Genomic DNA, 24,882 nt, shown 5'->3' with positions numbered 1-24,882 from the left:
TGAATCACTGTCTGCTCAGCTAACCAGGCTGTCAATTGGTGTGTTTAATTCAGTAGTAATAATAATAATAATTTCAGTAACATAACTATCAGTAGAGAAGTTTAGGTTAAGAATCAAACATTTAAAAAGTATCAGAACAATAAGCAAATATACAAAGTTAAGTCTTAATTTTGTTTTGTGCCATCCTGGCATTAAATGCATGATTTTAAGTGACCATAGCACTTAGATTAGCTGTGACTACACATTCTTGAATACTAACAATGCCAGGTTCTTTTATCTTCATTTTTTAATATGATTCTGTCATTCATGCCATATATGCATTCTTTGATCAGCTGTTTTATTCCCAGTCCACCTTTAAAATTGATTTAAATAAATTGTCTTGTAGTTTAATGTTCTGGCTAATTATTTTCTTATTGCATATTAATTTATACATCTAGCTCCCCACTATACTAGCTTTGCTTATTCTGTTATCTATTTCGAAATTAAATATACCATCATCATCACTAAATATTTTGTCTAAATAGTTGAAATATTTTACTTGTTCTATATCTAAAAAGTAAAAAGCTTTTTTTAGTGAAGATATTTTATGGTAACATGAACATATGCAATGATTACACTAATGCATAAAAAAGTCAAACTTCAAAGTAGGCAATATTTGTAAATAATAATTTATATCTGTAGTAGGTTTTGCAAGATTGGTTTAATTAAAAATGGAATAATAGGAAGTGAGGATGCCTTTGCTGATTTATTTTCTTTTGTTATATAAATAAACATTAAAATGTTCACAAAAGGAAATGTAATGCATAATTTAAATTTGAGTAATAGTCAAGTTCTAATTGACAGCTAATCTATTATATTATTTTAAAAACTGTCTTTATATTTTTTTCTTTTTGTCTATTATTAGACCAATCATTCATAGGTGCAGTTTGTGTGGAGTTGCTGTAGGGTCGTTGAAAAATTATGTTTCTCATTTGGATGGTAAAAAACATCAACGCAACTTACATACTAAAAAAGTGTAAGCGTTTATCCTTCCTCTAATTTACTACCAACTTTTTATGAAATTTTTTACAATGTAAATTTGAAGTAAAGTGGAATTTTTCTTAAAAATATATTGTTTCGAAGGCTGAAACATTTAGTTTATCAAAATCTTTTATATCATTACAAACTTAGCATAATTAGAAAACATTGCACTAATGAGTAATAAAAATTGAAAAACATTTATATAAAATCTTTTTAATAAATCCAGAATTTTCATTTATAACTCTCAACTATTTTCAGTGACCATTAACAATTAAAAACAAAGAAAAAAGGTGTATTTGGTAATATGTCTTACTGTAACTTCCCAAAACTGGGAAAGTTGGACAGTCATTCTTATTTAAATCATTGATCAGGCTGATGAATAAGAGCTTCACAGCTCTCTTTATACAATCTTGCTATTAAAAGCAAACTTATGTGATGTCTCTTTCCAGTGGACTTTGGGTCTGGAAGATACAGCACAATTTTCAAGACCTGATTTGTCAGAATTATTGAAATGAATTTAAACTTGGTGTACTTTTAAGTATACCATAGTCTTTCATGGTGTGCATGACATGAAAGACTTGTTACTCCTAGATAGGACAGAGGAAAAAATTGATCCTTTAGAATGAACAGAATGCAGAAGACTGGAGCGTTTTCCAGATAAAACCTTGACATAAGAAATGGAAATCCTAGAAATGTCCTCTTTAGGAGAAGGAGGCAATGGTTGTTTATTGGAGAAATGAAATCTGAGTTGTAACCATTAGGGAGGAAAGTGAACTGAATGTGCAAAAAGAGCTTGAGTAGAGTATGAAGTGTGTGTGTGCGTGCACACTGAACCAAGGTTTTCATAGTGCCACTCTTTTGGGAATGGAACTATGAAAACATCTCTCTTCAAGTGTTGGTTTCTTTCTTTGTATAGACCGAAAACTGCAGACTTCCATTAGGTTGTGGAAGAATAAGAACATCTAGAAAAAGGAAGGCACAGAGTAGCTTTATTGGTATAGAAGGAGCCTTTTGGTTGTAAAGACCTGGGTTCAAACCCTGTCTGGGACATTTTTAATTGAAGGTGAGTTATCTGGTATCATGCAGAGATGACAGAGTTTTTCCTCTTGCAAACTTGGATTTTTTCATTGCATAAAACAGGAAACCGGAAAAACTAGCCAGAAGAACATGTTGTTTACAGACAATGCAGATAAGATTAACTACCCTTTCATTATCAGCAGTATATTAGGTTTCTAGAAGCCAAGTTTCTTTTCCCATGACAAGCCTTTGAATCTAACATGAGAATTGAAGATTAGATGAGACACAGAAGGGAAGCTATTATTGGCTTCTAAGTCCATCAAGGAAGAGTTGCAAACTACAAAAGTGTCATCTATATAATGAAACTATGGTAGGATGGAGAGTGAAGGTTAGAAAAAACAGTTTCATTTGGTCATGGATAACTACAAAATAATGAAACCTGCTAGTTTCCTTACTAAAACTTATGGCTTCTTCTGGATTGAAAAAAAAAATGCAGTAAAAGCAAAAATAAACTATAATATTACTAAAACAAGCTATGTAAGAACTGTTACAATATAAACTGACCAAAATACGTGAAATGTGGGAAATACGAGTGAAGTTACCCATTGTTCAGCATTATGTGTGAATAGTTGGCTGAAAAGAAGTTAGTCTGATGTGGAAAGATCTGATAAGCGATATTTCCAAATATCACATAGGATTAATCCCTGATTCCTATTGTGTGTCTTGTGAAAAGATGTCCATAGGATACTTTTCTGATGTGAGCAATGAAGTTGTCTTCACTGTAAGGCATGAAGCTCTTATTTCACTCAATGTTGTAGTGCATGTGAAAAAAAAATGAAAACTTAGCTTGAGTTGTCTTTTTTGTTGTTGAGGTCTCCAATATGTTTTTCTGTCTTATTTTGAAACTTCTTGATCTTGATAGAAAGTTCACCGATGTAATGGATGGAAACTGAAGTTCTGTTGTCTGACAAATTCTACTCCAACAAATTCTTGGAGTAGAATTTGTCATAGTTCATTAAGTTCTTCTCGAGATTGCCCCCCCCCTTTTTTTTAAGTGTATGAATAATACATAGTTTTTGTGACAGAGAAGACGAAATTAGGTAACAACCTCTGTGAGTAGGCTTGTGATATACACTATGTGAGAAGCTTTCTTCAGCATTTTTGATAATTCTTATTATAAATTGATAAATTACTTTTGATAAAAAAATCTGTCTTCGGATATCAGTGATAATACTTTAAGTGTGGTGGCAGAACTTCAGGAGAATCTAGAAGACCCTGAATAAAGAAATTGCACACTTGCATGTAGTTCTTCACAAGACAAAGTGCAAGATTGAACAGCAAGAGATCCAACAAACTGAAAACATAAAAAAACAAGAGGTCCAAAGCTAAAAAGCAAATTGTAAGAATAATCGAGAGTGAGTGTAAGCAAGTAACGATTTAAAGCGATTCTGTGATAAGAGAGGTCTTCATGAAAGCCTTTCCTTCGTGTGAAAATTAATAATATTAGTAATGCTGTTGGAATGCAAAAAGAGAAGATGAAAGAATTGATTGTTTTGGCTGGAATTAATGACCTGAGAGGTGAGAAGTCTGTGTAGGTGTCTGGAGAGAGAGAGAGAGCTTTGGTCACTGAGAATGTGGGAGCACAAAGTCAAAAAAACTAACCAGTTAGGACAGATGCAGATGAGTGTGTGTGTGAATGCACTCATGAAGTGAATGAGTGTATGAATGAACAAAAAATGTGGAATCTAGTCTATCAGGCAAAAATGTTGAATGAGGTAGCCAATTTAGAATGTAAAGATGGTTGGGATTCTAAGGGGATGCTACAATTTCTATATACTAATGCTAGAAGCATCAACTTTAAGAGGGAAGAGTTTTGGGCATTGGTTAGTGCATTCTCACCAAAAGTTATAGGCATTGGTGAGATTTGACTAACAGTACATGATGTACTTACCAAGATTGAATGTGATTGATTTAGTATTTTCAGGCAGGATAGAGCAGACAGAACAGGAAGTGGGGTAGTGCTGATGTAAGCAGATGAATTGCAGCTGACAAGATTAGGAGTCATTTGGGCAGATGGCAGTTCTTTTGAGTCAGTCTGGTGTGAGATCGAGGCCAATAGGACAAAATATAAAATTGGTTGCTGCTATAGGCAAAGGGGTGCCAGGGATAATAAAGAAGACATGCATCAACAGATTAGTACAATTAGTGCAAGTTGAGTAATTATTATGGGAACTCCAGAGACATAGATTAGGACGAGGAAAGATCACATGGCAGGAAGGAAATGGAATTTATACACTTACTAAGAGATAATTACTTGAAGCAGAATGTAACTGAAGGGACCCAGGGTATGAGAGTGTTGGGTCTTGTTATAGGATCAGAAGACCTGTCAATAACTAAGTTAGCTGTATTGCCTCCAATTGGGAAAAGTGATCATGTGGTTTTGACTTGAGAGGGTAGAAAAACATGGAAATTCTAGTTCAAGTATATATGGAACTATAAGGCAGGTGATTATGATACACTTACAGAGGCAGCTTGAAGTAGTAGTAGTAGTAGTAGTACCATGGCATAACGTTCTGCAAGGGAAGTATGTTCACGGTGCATGAGCCTAGTCAAGGGGTGTGTGGAGGAAGTATTATCACACTGTACTAGGTCAGGAGGGCAAATCAAATAGGAGTTAATTGGATGAGTAGCATCATTAAACACGATACTACTTATACATTAAAAAAAAAAGAAAGAAAAGAAAATGTTGTGAAGTGTATATAAGGTGAAAAGTGACTAGCTAACTCATGAATAGTACAATGATCAGACAAGAGAATTGACCAGCATGGAAAAGAAGGCAAAATCAGATTGAGAAGAAATTAGCTGAGCAGGTGAAAGGAAATCCTAAAGAGTTTTTTCATTATGTGGCAAGTAGGAGGAAGCATGAGTATTGACAAATAATTTTAATGTGTGCATATGGTAGAGAGGTAACAGAGGCAGACAAAAAGTGATCATTTTGCAAGTGTATATCTTCCAAATGAAGATATTGCTATGGCAGAGGTGACAGGGATTGATGTGGGAACAGGTTGATAAATTGGAGGTACTTAGGCTATTATAGGATCTGAATGCAAATCCAGCTGTAGGATTGGATGGGATATTGGCTAGCATTTTAAGACAATGTGCATTGGAACTGGCTATGCCTTGGACTAGGCTGTTTAAGTCTCGGTTTTGGCAAAGATCCCAAGAGAGTGGAAGGATGGCAAAATAATTCCTTTGCATAAAGGAGAATCCAAGTTTGTGATAGCAAGTTATAGACTAATCAGTATTTCAAGAGTACTGGAAGAGTTGTTTACAAAGAGAATTCAGGAATGGTTGAGTAAGAATATGCTATTTTATGAGGGGCAACATGGCTTTGTAAAGGTGTAAGTCATGCTTTAGCAATCTATTAACTTTTTATAATGGGTGACAGCTGAACTGGATAAAGGGAATGGCTACACAGTGATACTGCTGAATTTTGCAAAGGTGTTTTTGACAGGATACCACATGGAATTCTATTACACAAACTGCAACAAATGGGAATGGATATGAAACTGATGATAAGGATAAAAGTGTGGTTGATGAACAGTTACCAGAAAGTAGTATATGGAGGAGTGGAAAAAGCAGGTGACTAATGGTTTGCTGCAAGGCTCTGTGCTTGGAGTACGGCTGTTTAATTTATACATAAATTATATAGGAAATAATTTGAAGAGAGATATTCAGTTGTTTGCAAAGTTGGGTAGGGTAATAGTTAATCAAGGTGATGTAGAGAGTTTGCGAGATGATTTGAATAGGCTGACAGTATGAACAAAACATAATGGATGTCAGTTTAATGTGGAAAAGTGTAAAGTTATGCATTTTGGGTTACAAAGATTACAAGCTGTGTTACCACATTGGGGGACCTGTCATCATCACGCGTATCAAGGATTTAGGCCTAGCATGGTCTGTTCCGGACTTAGAAGTCATCGTTGAATCGTTTAAGAGGACGTCCTGGTTTTCTTTTCCCTAATGGCTTGTACTTTAAGGCTTGTTTTGGTAATATTTCTGTTTTCATTCTTTGAACGTGTTCCATCCATTTATGTTTATATTTTTTAATTTTTTCTATTACTGGTTCTTGGTTTAATTCTTTCATAATTTCTTTGTTTCTTTTGTGATCAAATTGGTTTTACTTTGCAGTTTTTCTCATAAACTTCATTTCTGCTGTTATTAATCTTTGTTTGTTTTTTGTTTTATTGTCCAGATTTCCCTTCCATACATTAAGACTGGTAGGGCTAATGTATTGTATACTTTTAGTCTGGTTTGTTTTTGAACTAGATTTGGTTTAAATATAGAGTTAATTACACCTGTTATTTTTAAATATTTTGCAATTTTTGCATTTATATCTTTTTTTCATTTTCATTTGTGATCATACATCCTAGGTAGTTAAATGACTTCACCTGTTCTAAGATCTTGTTATCTATTACTATTTTAGTTCTTCCTGGATCTTGTCTTTTAAAGGCCATAGTTTTTGATTTTTTTGTTGATATTATCATACCATAATCTTTGGCTATCTCATTTAGATCAAAAACGGCTTTCTGTAAGTTATCTTCAGAATTTGTAATTATTATTTGGTCGTCGGCAAAAAGTAGGGTGTTTAAGTTCAGTGTAGGAGAAAGTTTAATTCCTTGATGTATATTTTTATTCCATTTTATTATTATTTCATTTAAGTAAATATTAAAAAGAGTTGCTGAGGGGACATCCATGTCGGACCCCTTGGTTTCTCTCTCGTATATGATAGCTCGTGATTTAATCTTATTTGTATTTGATTATTTTCATATATACTTGTGATAGCTTTTAGGATATTATTTGGTATTTGTTGGTCTTTTAATATGTTAAATAATGTTTCTTTTAACTTTGTCAAATGCTTTTTCAAAGTCAATAAATGCAATATCATCATCATCATCAAATTTCTGCCATGTACCCTCAAGGTGTGTACAGGATATGATAATACTACATGAAAAATTTACATCATTACTAACTTCCTATCTACAATTTTCCTCCAAATCAGTCTGTTACTTGTCAAGATTCCAACTTTATCAGATCTTATATTTCTATTGCCTAAGGAACTTTGTACTGTATCAAACCACTTATATCTTGATCTTCCTCTGGGTCGTTTTCTTGCCAACCACCTGAGATTAGCTCTGCTAACGCATTCCTGGCTGGATGCTGACAATGTCAAGTTCTTTCCTAATATCCTCGTTTTTAATATGATATTGCCATTGATGCCATCTGTTCATGCCTATAATCTTTCTCAGGACTCTCATATCTGCGGTCTCTAGTCTTTGGTCAAGTGTTTTACTTCTGACCCAGCTCTCAGATCCATAAGTTAAAACTGGTTTGAACACTGTCTTGTATACAGCTAATTTAGTGTTTCGACTAATTTCTCTCTTATTCCATATGAATTTATTCAGTTGACTTCCTACCATACCCGCTTTGTTGATTCTGTTGTCTATTTCACATTTAATTTACCATCTTCACTAAAAATCGTGCCTAAGTAGCTGAAAAGTTTTACTTGTTCCACAGGTTCTCCATTCACAACACAGTTGACATTTTCAATGATTCTGCCTATTTTCATTGTCTTTGTCTTTTTATCATTGACCTTCATACCATATCTATTACAACAGTTATTCGATTTAGTCAGAGATTCTTGCAGACTTGTAACGGATTTATTTAGAAGAATAACATTGTCCACATAAAGCAAAGAGCTGACATTAACATCTCCAATTTTAATCTCATGTGTAATACCACTTTCCTTCATAATGTGATCCATATAGATAATGAATAACAGAGGGGATAATGTACATCCTTGTCTCACACCAGATTTAACATTAAACCATCTTCCTGTATTTCTATCAATTCTAACTGCTGACTTACAACTCAAATAAAGACGAAGTGGTGCTTGATATATTGCCCCGTTGACACCATATAACTGTAGCGTATTGAATAGCTTTTCTCTTGGCACCTTGTCATATAAAATACAGATCTTTCTTATATTCTCATGATTTCTCTACTGTTTGTTGTAAAGTGAAGATCTGATCCTGACAGCCTCTATTTCACCTGAATCCAGCTTGTTCTTCACCAAGCTTTTCTTCCACAATTCTTCTCAACCATTTCTCAAGTATACTTGCATATATCTTACCAGGAACACTCAGTAGGGATATACTTCTGTAATTCTCACATTCTGTTTTATTTCCCTTTTTATATATGAGTACTATGAGAGCTCTACTCCAATCATCGGGAATTCGTCCCTCTGTCCGAGCATTCTGAACTATGCAGTGCAGCCACTGTAAGACTTTTATACCACCATTCTTCAGCTTTTCTGGTAGAATATCATCTACTCCTGCAGGATTTCCACATTTTCAAACCTTTGATGGCTCTTTCTACTTCAAGTATGGATATGTATTCCTGACTGCATGCATGGTCAGTGTTTTTTACCATTGTGCTGTCATCACTGCTTGTTTCATTTAGCAGTTTTCAAAGTAATTACTCAATACTTCAATCATATCTTTTTTTACCCATTATCATGTCACCTTTATCATCTCTAACTCCTTTTACAGCATTCTTTTCTCCATTCCTAAGCTTCTTCAACAACCTCCAGAATATTTTGCCACCTTTTTGATATTTATTTTCTATGTTCCTGCCAAAGTCCTCCCATGACTTTTGTTTAGCTAGTTTTACACAGTGTTTAGCTTTCTTACATTTGTCTCTATATTCTCTAAGAGCCAAGCTGACTCATTTGCCAGGAACTTTTGATATGCTTTCTTCTTTTCCTTCACTGTCTCTTTATCTTCCTGTATCCACCATGGAGTTCTGATTTTTCTATCCTTGAAGATAATCTCACCACATGCCTCTCTGGCAGAATCAATCAATGTTTTCTTCAGAGCTTGCCAATGAATCTCCAATGTTTGATTCCTGTTCTCATACTCTTTCATTTTTTCTTGAATAATGTTTGTATATTTTAGTCTAAATTTAACATCTGAGAGCTGCTCAACTTTTATTCGTGTAAAACTTTCTTATATGTCATTCTTTTCAATATGAAATTCAATTTTATTGAATTTCATATTGAAAATATGAAATTCAATAAAATTGCTCAAGACTAAATAGTGACCACTTCCAATTTCAAATCCTCTGTATTCTCTGGTGTCCTGCACCAGGTAGAAAACATCACTATCAACAATAACATAGTCAATGAGTCTTTTCTTATTCCTAGCCTCTTCTCTCCATGTGAATTTGTGCACATTTTTATGTTGGAACATCATCATCATCATCAAATTCCTGCCATGTACCCTCAAGGGGTGTACAGGATATGACAGTACTACATGAAAAAATTACATCATTACTAACTTCCTATCTACAATTTTCCTCCAAATTAGTCTGTTACTTGTCAAGACTCCAACATTATCAGATCTTATATTTCTATCGTCTAAGGCACTTTGTACCGTATCAATCCACCTATGTCTTGGTCTTCCTCTGGATCGTTTTCCTGCCAACCTGGCAGAGAACACTTGTTTTGCTAATCTTTCCTCTCCCATTCTATTTAAGTGACCATACCATCTGAGATTAGCTCTGCTAACGCATTCCTGGATGCTGACAATGTCAAGTTTCTTTCCTAATATCCTCATTTTTAATATGATATTGCCATTGATGCCATCTGTTCACGCCTCTAATCTCTCTCAGGACTCTCATATCTGCGGTCTCTAGTCTTTGGTCAAGTGTTTTACTTCTGACCCAGCTCTCAGATCCATAAATTAAAATTGGTTTGAACACAGTCTTGTATACAGCTAATTTAGTGTTCCGACTAATTTCTTTCTTATTCCATATGAATTTATTCAATTGACTTCCCACAATACTAGCTTTGCTGATTGTTGGAACATGGTGTTAGTAATATGTTGGAACATGGTGTTAGTAATATTATAATATAGTTTAGTTATTATAATATAGTTATTCAATTGACTTCCCACGATACCAGCTTTGCTGATTGTTGGAACATGGTGTTAGTAATATGTTGGAACATGGTGTTAGTAATAACCAGTACATGTCTTGAGCAGAAATCCAACAGGTATTTGCCATTATTATTAGCTTTGCTCTTTTCTCCAAATTTTCCCAAAATATTTTTGTATGTCTGACAATTATTTCCTACTCTGCTATTTAGATCCCCAACAAGGACTAACTTTTCCTTTTTCATCGTGTCAGTTGCTTTTTCTAAAGCATCAAAAAATTCCTCCACTTCTACCTTAGTAGAACCTTCTGTGGGACCATAGGCACAAATAAGTCTCATTGTCCAATTCCGCATTCTGATATTTACCCACATCGCTCTACTTGAGACTGCCTGCCATTCACGAAGATTTGCCTCGTATCTTGTGTTGAATACTATGGATACTACTTCTTTTCCTTGATTGTCATTCCCTGAATATAACATTTTGTATTTATTATTCAGAAAGATCTCACCAGTTTTTGTCTTTTTTGTTTCAGTCACCCCTATTATGTCAATCTGGTACTTATCTAATTCCTTAGCTAGCTCCATTTCTTTGCCATTCAGGCTTCTTATGTTGATAGTACTGATCTTTAACTCTGGTGATGTTGAGTTGGGGTGTGTTTTCATATTTGTTCCAGTAGCTGACTTTTCGCTGTTCAACCTGGTTCCCTGGCGAAAACAATGGGGGCCTTGTTTAACTGGGTGATGCCCCATCCGGCATGAAATCTTGTCATGTTGTACCATCATTTTGTATTTTGGAAATGCAATATGTGTTTCTAAATTGTATTCTCTTCTTTTCTCTATTATTAATTTTAGGCAAAAGGCCGAGTCTATACATGATCGTCCTTTTCTAAATCCATTCTGTACTTTTAAAATAAAGTTTTCGGAATATTTCATTAGTTTGCTATTTAAGATTCTGCTATATATTTTGTAACAGGAATTTAGTATACTGATACCTCTATAGTTTTTAGAGTCATCTCTATTACCTTTTTTTTTTTAAAGATAGGAATCATAGTTGCTTTTTTCCCCTTCTATTTGGGGGATACCAGTTGAATAAATTTTATTTAAAAATAATAAGAGTCTTTCATTGAATCTTGTTCTTGCGTATTTATATAGTTCTGAACCTAGCTTATCTTCTCCAGGTGATTTTCCGTTTCTTGTTTCTTTCAGGCTGATTTCTAATTCTTCCTTAGTTATTTCCTTTTCATTTTTGTTAATTATTTGCCAGTTGTCTTTTTTAAGATATTTGTCTGTCCACAATTCTGTATAGTAATTTAGAAATTCTTCTAATTTCAATTTGGTGTTTAATTTTATGTTTTCTTTGGTATCTGCATTTAGGTGTTTCAAAATCTTATATACATTGGGTCTTATTTTATATTAATCATGTTCTAAATTAGAAACAAATTTGATTCTCTGTCTTTTTCTGACTTCTCTTTTAGCTATGGCTCTTATTCTTTTATATTCTATTTCATCTTCTAATCTTTTACTGCTTAACCATTTGTGATAGGCTTCTTTTTTCTTTATTTGTTATTTTTTTTTTTTTTGATTGTATCATCCGAGATCTTCAGTTTTTTCTTTTTATTGAATTTTTTGGTCTTTCCTAAGCTTTCATTTGCTGCTGCATTTCGTATCATTTTTATATTAAGCCATTCTTTTTCTATTTCTTCATTTTGTTTTATTTTATCTAGATATTGGTTAATTCTTTGTTCATATAGCCATTGTACATTTGTGTCATTCAGTAGTCTAGTTTTATAAACAAATGTTTCATATTTTCTTTCTGTTCTTGTTACTTGTAGCCATTTAGGTGGTAATCTTAATTTTATTTTAACAAGGAAGTGGTCACTGCTTATTTCATATCCTCTGTGAACTCTAACATCTAGTGAAAATTTTGATGTCTTTTCATTTAATATAAAATAATCTAATATTGATTTCCATCCTCTTGCTGCCCAAGTATATTTATGTATGTCTTTATGTTTATAAAAGGAATTCATTATTTTTAGGTTATTATAAACTACAAAGTCAATGAATATTATCCTGTTCTCTTCCTTCTTCTGGAGCATATAAACCAATTATTGTTAAATAGATTTGGATTCATGATTTATAATGTTTTAACTTTTTGAAAGAGAGTTATGAATCCAAATCATGACTCCTGCTTGTGCTCTTTGGTCTCTGTCAACTCCACTGTATATCACATTAAACTTTTTGGTTCTCATGGTTCCTTTTAATTTCTCTTTTGTTTCGGTGATTACTGCTATTTTAAAATTTCTTTCATTTAATAGTTGGTCTAATTCTATTTCTTTATATGTTACATTCCAGTTTGCTATGTGTATTATATTTTGTCATTTCCATTTTTATTTTACCTTTTCCATTCCAGGGTTGTTTTCCTTAGATTCAATCTGATTATCTTTTTCTGTCAGCTTACAAGTAGAAATATGTTCTTCATGTCAGGGGACTAGCCTGACAATGGAATAGTTCAGTGGTCGGGCTGCTACCTTAAGGCTTCTGAACTCGCCTTCTTCCGAATTTAAAACCATAGGAGGAATAGGGTATATTGAAGGGGGAAAGATTAGATTATAGAAGAATTATACTAAGGTTTATGGAGAGGGCATAGTTGTAAGGCCAGAAATGAAAAGACCCCATGGCCCTCGAGTACTCTAATAGCATAACGGTTCATAAAATAAGAAGAGTTGGCTGATAAGGCCTTATAGGAAAGATTAAAGTAAGTGGATCTTCCTCCAAGTAGAAAAAGAAGAGGATAGATCCAGCTATCCAGCTAGGGGTCCATGGGAGTGCCACTTTCCTTACAATCAAGATGATTTCCCTTATGGCCCTATTGGTTCACAAGTCCTTATTCAGACCACCCCACCATTCACGTATACACACGCATGCACGTACACACACACACACACACACACACACACACACACACATGGTGGGCTCCCCTATCTGCCACCCAGGGGATGCGCTCTCCAGGGGATTACAGGACCCCCCCACTTATTGTTGTCTGGCATAATCAGAATGCAGCAGGAATTTTTTAATGATTTCTTCTCGTTCATTTTTTTAGACTAAAGTATGAAGTATTTATAAAAATGGCAAAAGTTATTCCCAAATTACTAAATGTCAGTAATTACTCCAACCCTTGTTACTTACTCTTTTGCACTTGAATGATTGCATCATTTTTCAGTGAAAACTGAATATCGAAAATTCATGTTTCTTTCTCTTATTCTTGATGATCTCAGTAAATGTCCTTCTCCTCCTCCCAATACTTTGTATCTCACTTCAATTTTTTGCCAGAAAGAAAACAAACGAATCTATTGTCCAACCTGGATACCAGGTTGTCCACTGTCCAACCATAAACACTGTTTACACCTTCCTGATTCCAGTGTTGCCATTTTTAGTTATCCTATTCCACTAACATTAATTTTTCAACCTAGAAATTAGCTCATATTCAGCTAATTTTACACAGGGAAAATAAACACTTGCTATTCAATTATTGTCTTATTATTCTCAATGCAGTATTTTCTAAAGTAATAAAGAAATCTATCAGTAGTCAACTTTAGACTATTGAAAACCTCCTAAAAAAATAACGGAAAGTATGGATTCCACCATCAACAGGTGAAACTTGCTTATATATCACCTACTGGTAGCCAAATAATGGAAGCATTAGGATAAGCTCATGGAATTACTCTTAATCTTAATATTGCCTAAGGTATCTGATCTGGTTAATCACAAGCATCTCATAAGCTTCTCTTATGACCTTTTTCTTTTCAAAGAGCTGCCAACTTTCTCTAAGGTAGCAAGTGAATTTCTTCTTTGCTAGTTCTCTCTGACTATCAGAATTAAAGAATATAGCATGTCTCCTTTGACATTTTTATTCCCTTATTAATTCAAGTTTTTATTTCCCACAAAAATTTCCCACATAAATCCGTAATGTTTTACGGATTTATGTGATGAACTCTTTTAAATGTAGAAATCTCGTGAAATGTCAACCATGTTTTCACTGTATGGAAGAGTTCCTTAAAAACTATTTACATGAAAGCTGTAATGTTTGTCAATGAATTACAAGTGACATTCTGACTTGCCTGATATTTGATTTCCAGTGTTTTGCCAGGTTTTGCTCTCTGATGAATACATTCAGTAGCACTGGGACAGACACTAATAGTAAGTTCGCTTTCTGCCTGATCAAAAATTGGGTTTGTGGCAATCACAGGAGAATATAACAAAAATAATTGGGGGAACTATACTCAAGGAAATTGATGAAGCCAGGGATTTGAGGGTAGTAGTAGTAGAGTTTAAGTTTAGAGGGCATATTGCTAAAGTAGCCAGGACAACTGACAGGATTACTTTGTTATTGAAGAACACACTAAGCAGGGATAAGGGAGTTATCGTTCCTCTTTATAAAGCCTTCATATGACTACATCTGGGTTACTGTGCTCAGGTCTGGTCACTTGGGTTTCTTGGAGAAGAGGAAGTGTTGAGAGGATCCAGAAGCTAGTGACCAAGATAGTGAGTGGTCTGTGGAATCCTCTTTATGGTGATAGATTGAGCATTTCAAAATTTGGTTGATAGGAAAAAAAAAAAAAGAGGGAGGGAGACAACAGAAACAGCTACTTAAAGGATTGATATAGAGGAAATATTTCAGCACTTGGCTAGAGAAAGCAGAACAAGAGGTCATCCCTGGAAGTTGGGTAAGAGTATGTTAGCAAGGGCATGAGGACTAGATTTTTCACTTGGAGAGTGGTGATGAATGGAATGGGTTGCCTGAGTTATTTGTAAGTACTTTTTCTGTTACCTATAATATCTATCATACCTTTCAAGGAAAGGTATGATAGATATTATAGGTATTATATTATTATAATATAATATAGATATTATAATAATAGGAATCCTCATGTTTTTAGGAATTTTAGTTCCAAGAGTCTGTCATCAGGTACAATTTCTAAGTGTTTTGAATAATCACCTGAATTATTCTTTATGTAATGCATAAATTTATAAATGTAAAATATATATTAATTGATGGCAATTTGAGAAGTCGATCAATCCCTGTTTTTTTGAATATTCATCTAGAAAAGCAGGTCGGCCTTATTTCTTAATATTATATTATGTACATGTATACATATTTGACATACTGTTTTCTCTTTTATATAACAGGATTACTGAAAAACTCCAAATAAACTGTACAAGGAACAATTCAGAAAGCAGAAGTAAAGATAGTGGAATATCGGGCTCCACTGAAAATGACTGTTGTGAAAGCTCCAGAGGATCTAGTATTTCTTTACCTAAGGTTTCTAAACCTTTACTTCCAACTCCTTCATACTGTCCACAGTTTTCCCTGTCACATTTTGGAAGAGATCAGTGGCAAAATTGTGGGAAAGAATATGAAAACTGGCAATCACAACATTGTTTTCAGCATGATTACTATCAGCAGAACATGGGGGAACCTTATAATGTTTCCCCAGAGTCACGAAATAGCTGCAATCAGAATTTCTACTCATCTTCTTATAATCAAGATTCATGCATCAGGAAATGTGATAATAGGAGTAACCAAAACTGGTCTTGTGATGATAATTTTAAAAAACAGAATTTGTCCTACTCAGAAATTTCTCAAGTAGTTACTGGTAATAGGCATAATAGTATCTATCAGAAACGTCATTCTAAAAATCTAACAGGAACATATAATAATCAAAGAGAATTCAATCATAAACCAAAATCTTCAGAGACATTGTTGCATATTCAAGAAACACAAACGTTGCATCCTAAAGAAAGCAGTTTCTCTGAGACTGCATTTAAGGATCATTCGGACACTAAATCTGCGATAAACAAAGCAAAATGTAATTTGTCTTTCAAAAATAAAGAAAGCAGTGAAAAACATAGTTTATTGCAAAATTCTAGAAAACAAAAGAGTCCAAAGTTTCTCAATTATGTCCAGGAAAATCGGACATTAATAGGAAAAAATAGTTCTGAAGTGAAAGAAGAAACAGCATTCAAAGAACATTCAGATTGTTTACCTAAAGCTAAGAATAATGAATTAAAGGTTATTAAACCATTAAAACTAAAGCCAGTAGATAGATCAATCCATAAAGTAAAAAAACAGAAAACTTTGAAATTATCTATAAATACTCGACTCGGAAAGGATAAAAAATATAATGGACCTATTCCCAATAACAAGACAGGTGTAGCATCCAATAGTGACAAGTTATTAACAGTTGAAAGAAATGGGTCATCCTTACTAGACAATAAAATCAACAAACTATGTAATCCAAGTCATGATATTTCTCCAAGTGAAACACATCTGACTTTAAATGTTAGTCAGAAGAAACCTCTGAAACATGTGGTTTTCATTTCATCAGATAGTGAAGAGGATAACAGAATTGCAACAAAATTGCATCAACAAGAAATTAGTAAATCCCCTATTCTAATTGAAGAGGATGATGTAGTAAATATTACTGCCACTGAGGACTTTACATCACATTTGGAAGCCATTAATTATGAAGAACAAAATGTAGGATCTAAAGAGAAATTAAAGAAGCTCTCCCAGATTTTGGAGAAATCTACAATTCCTGTAAGTGCTTGCAATAAAGAACTCCTCAACAGGCTTGTAAATTGTCCTCGAAACAGAAAAGAGCAGATGAGATTAGAAAAATGGATAAAGGAGCATGGTAGAAAAAAGAAAAAATTAACACTCCCACGCTTTAACATGCATTTAGCACCTTCAGAAACTGCAAAAGATCTAATCACAGTTAAAAAACACAGTAGTACATTTTTAAAGAGTGTGGTAACTGAAGTTGTTGATAATCTACCAGAAGATTTAATACCATCACTTGTAGATGTTTTCAAAAGTGAGACTGATTCTGGTAAAATGGTATCTTCTTCAGAATCTACTTTGATCAATAGCTGTTTAGACAAAAAGAAAAGGATAAAAGATGCCTCTAAATCAGTGCAATCCACCAAAAAAACCAAAAGTAATATAATTGCAAATAAACAAATCATTAAAGCTTGTGATATGACTAATCAATTTCATGATACTGGGAAAAAAAAGAATTCCAAATATCCCAGGAAGCCTGATTTAAAGAAACAAAAAAAACATAAAGGAAGTGACTTGTCAGGTCATTCTAGTGATATAAATGAACTTGATTCTATTCCGGTCAGCAAAACTACAGTGACTGATAATTCACAAAAGAAAATCAGTGTTAATGTTATTCAGGATAACAATATATCTAGTGTTACAGAAACTGAATACAACATGAGTGATTCAGCAGTCATATTAAGTGAAGATGTAGTACAAACTACAGAGGTAGGTAATTTAATGTGTGTACATATCTGTGTTTGTAGTATATATATTACATGAAAACTGTTTCCACTTTTCTTTTTGTCTCTACCCGACGAAAAAGTCGAACCTATAGTACATTAGTACTGTGGGCAGGCTAATTTTTATTAATATATATATATATTACTTATTTATTCTTTACATGGTCTGGAAACTCTCTTCTAAATACCAAACATGGAACTTTTTTCCAACCCCTTCAGGCCTCCAGTAAGCAGAGCAGTGGTTCACACCAGGTGATTAAATTGATTTCCCACCTAAAGACAGTCACAGCAGCTTTTGAACTCATAGCTTGTTGGTTGGGGAGCAGACATGCTCATAGGTAGGATGAACATTTTTGACTTGCACCCATCTGGGACAAAAATTTTCTGACAATGAAAAAAAAAAGTTTGTCAATTCCATTTGTTTGTTGTTCAATTCTTGAATTTTTTCTTGGAAACACAAATTCAATACTTAATTTTTCATTAAACATGCACTTTAATTATTTTGAGCTTATTTCTTCTGAAGGGTTTATTGCAGAATAAAAAACTGTTACCAAACAACAAAATAATAAATAGTTTTAGATTTATGCCATATAATAAACAACAAAACCACAAGATTGTTCTAGCTATTCTCTATGTACTCTGCAGTAGGGTTTTCAGTCTCTATTTCTGTCATGTATTTCACGTATATATCCAAACATAATTTCCAGCATTTTCCACCATCACTGACTGGGCCTAGCAACCATGTGTGTCTCACAGGCTACGAAAAGAGGCATGCTTGTAAAAAAAAAAAAAATAGCAACTGGCTGGTACACTAAGTGTCTGGTAAGGTAGCAGCATAGAATACTTCTCCCAACCCAAGCCACTCATATCCAAGCATACTTCGCTTTATCAGCAAGTACTCTGCTTGCCATCTTTAAAAACAAGTGTTGGTTATGTTGTGCTGGGAAAAGGTTGGGATAAAGAAGATTAGTTAAAAAATAAAAAAAGACCAGACAGGATGCCAGATCAACAGTTGTAAAACCAGGATACTTTATGACCTAATTAATGAGAGTCGGTGAGTATATATGCAACTTAGTGATCCATTCCGTGTGAACTTTTTTATTTGTGCTAATTATTTCTTAAGTTGAAATAAGTATAATCATCATCATCATCAAATTACTGATATTTACCCTTAAGGGGGTATACAGGATATGATAATACTACATGAAAAATTTACATCATTACAAACTTCCTATCTACAATTTTCCTCCAAATCAATCTGTTACATTTCAAGGATCCAATATTGTCAGATCTTATATTTCTATCTTCTAAGGCACTTTTTACAGTATCAATCCACCTATATCTTGGTCTTCCTCTGGGTCTCTTTCCTGCCACCTGGAAGAGAACATTTGTTTTGCTAATCTTTCCTGTCCCATTCTGTTTAAGTGACCATACCACCTGAGATTAGCTTTGCTAACACATTCCTGGATGCTAACATCAAGTTCTTTCCTAATATCCTCGTTTTTAATACGATATTGCCATTAATGGCATCTGTTCACGCCCCTAATCTTTCTCGGGACTCTCAGAAGTAAAACACTTGATCATTGATCACGTGTTTTACTTCTCACCCAGCTATCAGATCCATAAGTTAAAACTGTTTTGAACACCATCTTGTATACAGCTAATTTAGTGTTTTGACTAATTTCTCTCTTATTCCGTATAAATTTATTCAGTTGACTTCCTACCATACCAGCTTTGTTGATTCTGTCGTCATCTTCACTAGAAATCATGCCTAAGTATCTGTAATATTTTACTTGTTCTGTAGGTTCTCCATTCAAAATACAGTTGATATTTTCAATCCTTCTGCCCATTTTCATTGTCTTTGTCATGTAATTGCTGACATTCATACCACATGTATTATAACAGTTATTCAATTTAGTCAGGGAATCTTGCAGACTCAATATCACCACAGTTCAAGATCAGTACTATCAACATAAGAAGCTTGAATGGCTGAGGAATTGGATAAGTAGCAGATCGATATAATAGAGGTGACTGAAACAAAAAAGGCAAAAACTGGTGAGATCTTTCTGAGCAATAAGTAGAAAATGTTATATTCAGGCAGTGACAGTCAAGGAAAAGGTGTAGCAGCCATAGCATTCAACAACAAATACAAGGCTAATCTTCTTCAATAGCAAGCAATTTCAAGTAGAGTGATGTGGGCAAATATCACAATGGGGAACTGGACAATGAGACTTATTTGTGCCTATGGTTCCACAGAAGGTTCTGCTAAGGTAGAAGTTGAGAAATATTTTGAGGTTTAGAGAAAGCAACTGACACAATGAAAAGGAAAAGTTGGTCCTTGTTGGGGATCTAAATAGCAGAGTAGAAAATGATTGTCAGACATTCAAAAATATTTTGGGAAAATTTGGAGAAAAGAGCAAAGCTAATAATAATAGCAAATACTTGTTGGATTTCTCTTCAGGACATGGACCAGTTATTACTAACACCGTGTTCCAACATAAAAATGTGCACAAATTCACATTGAGAGAAGAGGCAAGGAATAAGAAAAGTCTCATTGACTATGTTATTGTTGATGGTGATGTTTTCTCCTTGGTGCAGGACACAAGAGTGTACAGAGGATTTGAAATTGGAAGTGATCACCATTTAGTCTTGATTAGGATAAAATTGAATTTCATATTGAAAAGAAGAACACATAAGAAAGTTTTACACGAATAAAAGTTGAGCAGCTCTCAGATGTGAAATGTAGACTAAAATATACCAACATTATTCAAGAAAAAATGAAAGAGTTTGAGAACAGGAATCAAACATTGGAGATTCATTGGCAAGCTCTGAAGAAAACATTGATTGATTCAGCGAGAGAGGCATGTGGTGAGGTCTGCAAGGATAGAAAAATCAGAACTCCATGATGGACACAGGAAGTTAAAGAGGCAGTGAAAGAAAAGAAGAAAGCATATCAAAAGTTCCCGGCAAATAAGTACAGCTTGTGCTCTTAGAGAATACAGAGACAAATGTAAGAAAGCTAAACACTGTGTAAAACAATCTAAACAAAAGTCATGGGAGGACTTTGATAAGAACATAGAAAATAAATATCAAGAAGGTGGCAAATATTCTAGAGGTTATTGAAGAAGCTCATAAATGAAGGAAAGAGTGCTGAAAAGAAATTAGAAATGATAAAGGTGATATGAAAACTGGAGCAAAAGATAACCTTGAAGTATTGGGTAATTACTTTGAAAAATTGCTAAATGAAACTAGCAGCAATGACTGCACAGTGATTAAAAAAAAAAAAAAAAAACACTAACCACGCATGCAGTCAGAAATATATTTATTCATGCTTGAAGTAGAAAAAGCCATCAAAAGTATGAAATGTGGAAAAGACAGCTGGAGTAGATGATATTTGATAAGAAATGCTCAAGTATTGAGGTATAAAAGTCTTACAGTGACTGCACTGCATAGTTCAGAGGATCTGGTCAGAAATATGAATTCCAGTTGATTGGAATAGAGCTCTAATAGTACCCATATATGGAAAGGGAAATAAAACTGAATGTGAGAATTACAGAGGTATTTTTCTACTGAGTGTTCCTGGTAAGATTTATGAAGGTATACTTGAGAAATGGTTGAAAAGATTGTGGAAGAGAAGCTTGGTGATGAAGTAGCTGGATTTAGGCCAAATAGAGGCTGTCAGGATCAGATTTTCACTTTATGACAAATAGTTGAGACATCATGGGAATATAACAAAGATCTACATTTAAGTTTTGTAGATATGGAAAAGGCATATGATAAGGTGCCAAGAGAGAAGCTATTCAATATGCTATAGTTATATAGTGTCAATGGGACATTATATCAAGCAATATGTAGTCTTTATTTGAGTTGTAAGTCAGCAGTTAGAATTGAAGGAAGTATAGGAAAATGGTTTAATGTTAAATCTGGTGTCAGACAAGGATGAACATTATCTCCTCTGTTAGTCATTATCTATATGGATCACATTATTAAGGAAAGTGGTATTAAACTGATATCAAAATTAGAGATATTAATGCTCTTTGTTTATGTGGATGATGTTATACTTTTAAATAAATCCACTACACGTCTGCAAGATCCCCTGACTAAATTGAATAACTGTTGTAATAGATGTGGTATGAAGGTCAGCAATAACATGACAAAGACCATGAAAATATGCAGAAGCATTGAAAATATCAACTGTATTTTGAATGGAGAACCTATAGAACAATTAAAACATTTCAGCTACTTAGGCATGATTTTCAGTGAAGATGGTAAATTAAATATGGAAATAGACAACAGAATCAACAAAGCTGGTATGGTAGGAATTCAACTGAATAAATTTATATGGAATAAGAGAGAAATTAGTAAAAACACTGAACACCAATTTTGACTTATGGATCTGAGAATTGGCTCAGAAGTTAAACATTTGAACAAAGACTGGAGACCACAGATATGAGAGTCGTGAGAAAGATTAGGTGCTTGAACAGTTGGAATCAATGGCAATATTGCATTAAAAACGATGATATTAGGAAAGAATTTGATGTTGTTAGTATCGGGAATATGTTAACAGAGCTAATCTCTGGTATAGGGGAGAGGAAAGATTAGCAAAACAAGTGTTCTCTGCCAGGTTGACAGGAAAAAGATCCAGAGGAAGACAAAGATATAGGTGGATTGCTACGGTAAAAACTGCCTTAGAAGATAGAAATATATGATCCGACAATTTCGAAGCCTTGACAGGTAACAGATTGATTTGGAGGAAAATTATAGATAGGAAGTTAGTAATATGATGTAAATTTTTCATGTACTACTGTCATATCCTGTATACCCCTTGAGGGTAAATGTCATTAATTTCATGATGAAGATCTTGCAGAATTGTAGCAGATTTAATTAGAAGTATAACATCATCTGCATAAAGCAAAGAGCTGACACTAACATCTCCAATTTTGATATCAGATTTAATACCACTTTCCTTCATAATGTGATCCATATACATAATGAATAAACAGAGGGGATAATGTACATCCTTGTCTGACACGTGATTTGACATTAAACCATCTTCCTGTAATTCCTTCAATTGTAACTGCTGACTTACAACTCAAATAAAGATAATGCCTCACTGATGCCATATAACTGAAGTATTTTGAATAGCTTCTCTGTGTTGGCACCTTGTCATATCCTTTTTCCAGATCTACAAAACATAAATACAGATCTTTGTTATATTCCCATGACTTCTCAACTATTTGTCGTAAAGTTAAAATCTGATCCTGACAGCCTCTATTTGGCCTGAATCCAGCTCGTTCTTCACCAAGCTTCTCTTCCACAATTCTTCTCAACCATTTCTCAAGTATACTGTCATAAATCTTACCACGAAACTCAGTAGAAGAATACTTCTATAATTCTCACATTCAGTTTTATTTCCCTTTTTATATATGGGTACTATGAGAGCTCTACTTCAATCATTTGGAATTCATCCCTCTGTCCAGTCCCTCTGAACAATGCTGTGCAGCAGCCACTGTAAGACTTTTATACCTCCATACTTGAGCATTTCTGGTCGAATATCATTTACTCCTGCTGCCTTTCCACATTTGAGGCCTTGGATGACTTGTTCTACTTCAAGCATGGATATGTATTCCTGATTGCCTGCCTGGTCAGTGTTTTTTTATGACTGCTGTCATCACTTCTAGTTTCATTTAGCAATTTTTCAAAGTAATTAGTCCATACTTCAAGGATATCTTTTTTTCCTCCAGTTTTCATATCACCTTCATCATCTCTAATTCCTTTTTTATAGCACTCTTTTCTCCATTTCTGAACTACTTCAATAACCTTAGGAATATCTTGCCACTTACTTGATATTTAATTTCTATGTTCTTACCAAAGTCTTCCCATAACTTTTGTTTAGATTGTTTTACACAGTGTTTAGCTTTCTTACATTTGTGTCTGTATTCTCTAAGAGCACAAGCTGACTTATTTGCTAGGAACTTTTGATATGCTTTCATCTTTTCCTTCACTTCCTGTGTCCACCATGGAGTTCTGATTTTTCTGAATCAATCAAAATGAAAGCATCAAAGTTGGAGATTCAATGGTAACCACTGAAAATATTACCATTGAATCTCCAACTTTGATGCTTTCATTTTTTCTTGAATAATGTTTGTATATTTTAGTTAACAGTTCACATCTGAGAGCAGCTCAACGTTTATTCGCTTTAAAACTTTCTTAAATGTTCTTCTTTTCAATATGAAATTTAGTTTTATCCTGCTCAAGACTAAATGGTGATCACTTCCAATTTCAAATCCTCTGTACACTAGTGTCCTGCACAAGAGAGAAAACATCACTATCAGCAGTAACATTGTCACTGAGACTATTCTTAGTCCTTGTCTCTTCTCTCCATGTGAATTTGTGCACATTTTTATGTTGAAACATGATGTTAGTAATAACTGGTCCATGTCCTGAGTAGGAATCCAAGTATTTGCAATTATTATTAGCTTTGCTCTTTTCTCTAAATTTTCTCAAAATATTTTTGTATGTACGACAATCATTTTCTACTCTGCTATTTAGATCCCCAACAAGGACCAACTTTTCCTTTTTCATTGTGTCAGTTACTTTCTATAAAGCCTCAAAAAAATTCTTCCACTTCTACCTTAGTAGAACCTTCTGTGGGACCATAGGCACAAATAAGTCTCATTGTCCAGTTTCCCATTCTCATATTTGCCCACATTACTCTACTTGAGACTGACTGCCATTCAAGAAGATTAGCCTCGTATTTTGTGTTGAATACTATGGCTACTCCTTCTTTTCCTTGATTGTCATTGCCTGAATATAACATTTTGTATTTATTGCTCAGAAAGATCTCACCAGTTTTGGTCTCTTTTGTTTCAGTCACCCCTATTATGTCGATGTGATACTTATCTAATTCCTCAGCTAGCTCCATTTCTTTGCCATTCAGGCTTCTTATATTAATAGTACCGATCTTCAACTCTATTGATTTGGGGTGTGTTTTAGGATGCAGTAGCTGACTTTTCACTGTTTGCCCTGGTTCCTTGTTGAAAATGATGGGGACTTGTTTAACCTGGTGGTGGCCCAAGCAGCATGATATTCTGTCATGTTGTACCATCATTTAATATTGTGGTTTAAGGCAATAAGAATGCAATTTGGTCAGCTAAATCCAAAATTTCCAGCCCATCCTCGTTCGTTTGGTATCCAGAAATATACCTAACAGCGTGCACCACGAGAAGGTGAGGTTTAGACATTAGGTCAGAAGCCCTGGTCAGTTCTCCACATTCCTTTAAAGGCTATGTGGAGGTCTTCTCTCAGTTATACAGCTTTGACCCTTAAGCACTCCAAAAAATAAGTATAAATGAATTAATTACTTAATTGTTGATTTACTGCAAACAAGAATCAACATATATGTTACACAATTTTATCATGGTTAATAAGAAATATTTTATAACTACGTTTTGTCTTTTCATTTAATATAGTGATAAATAATTTGCCAAAAAAAAAGGAAGGAAGGA

General features: G+C 34.0%; 1 protein-coding gene across 2 annotated transcripts in view; it reads left to right on the top strand.

Moving 5' to 3' along the window:
* Window positions 1–24,882, top strand: part of LOC150097617 (uncharacterized) — a 334,050-nt gene that overhangs the window by 31,624 nt on the left and 277,544 nt on the right. For both annotated transcript variants that reach the window (XM_090407322.1, XM_090407323.1), the window contains exons 4-5: window positions 905–1,015; window positions 15,218–17,360. In XM_090407322.1, coding sequence (XP_090263448.1) covers window positions 905–1,015; window positions 15,218–17,360 — 2,254 coding nt within the window. The remainder of the gene's footprint in view (window positions 1–904; window positions 1,016–15,217; window positions 17,361–24,882) is intronic.

This window comes from Typopeltis vanoorti, chromosome 17 (genome assembly GCF_054136105.1).
Source record: "Typopeltis vanoorti isolate ZY-2024b chromosome 17, IOZ_Tvanoo_1.0, whole genome shotgun sequence".
NCBI lineage: Eukaryota > Metazoa > Arthropoda > Arachnida > Uropygi > Thelyphonidae > Typopeltis > Typopeltis vanoorti.
The sequence above is the reverse complement of the archived record's forward strand: the minus strand, read 5'-3'. Positions and strand labels throughout refer to the sequence as shown.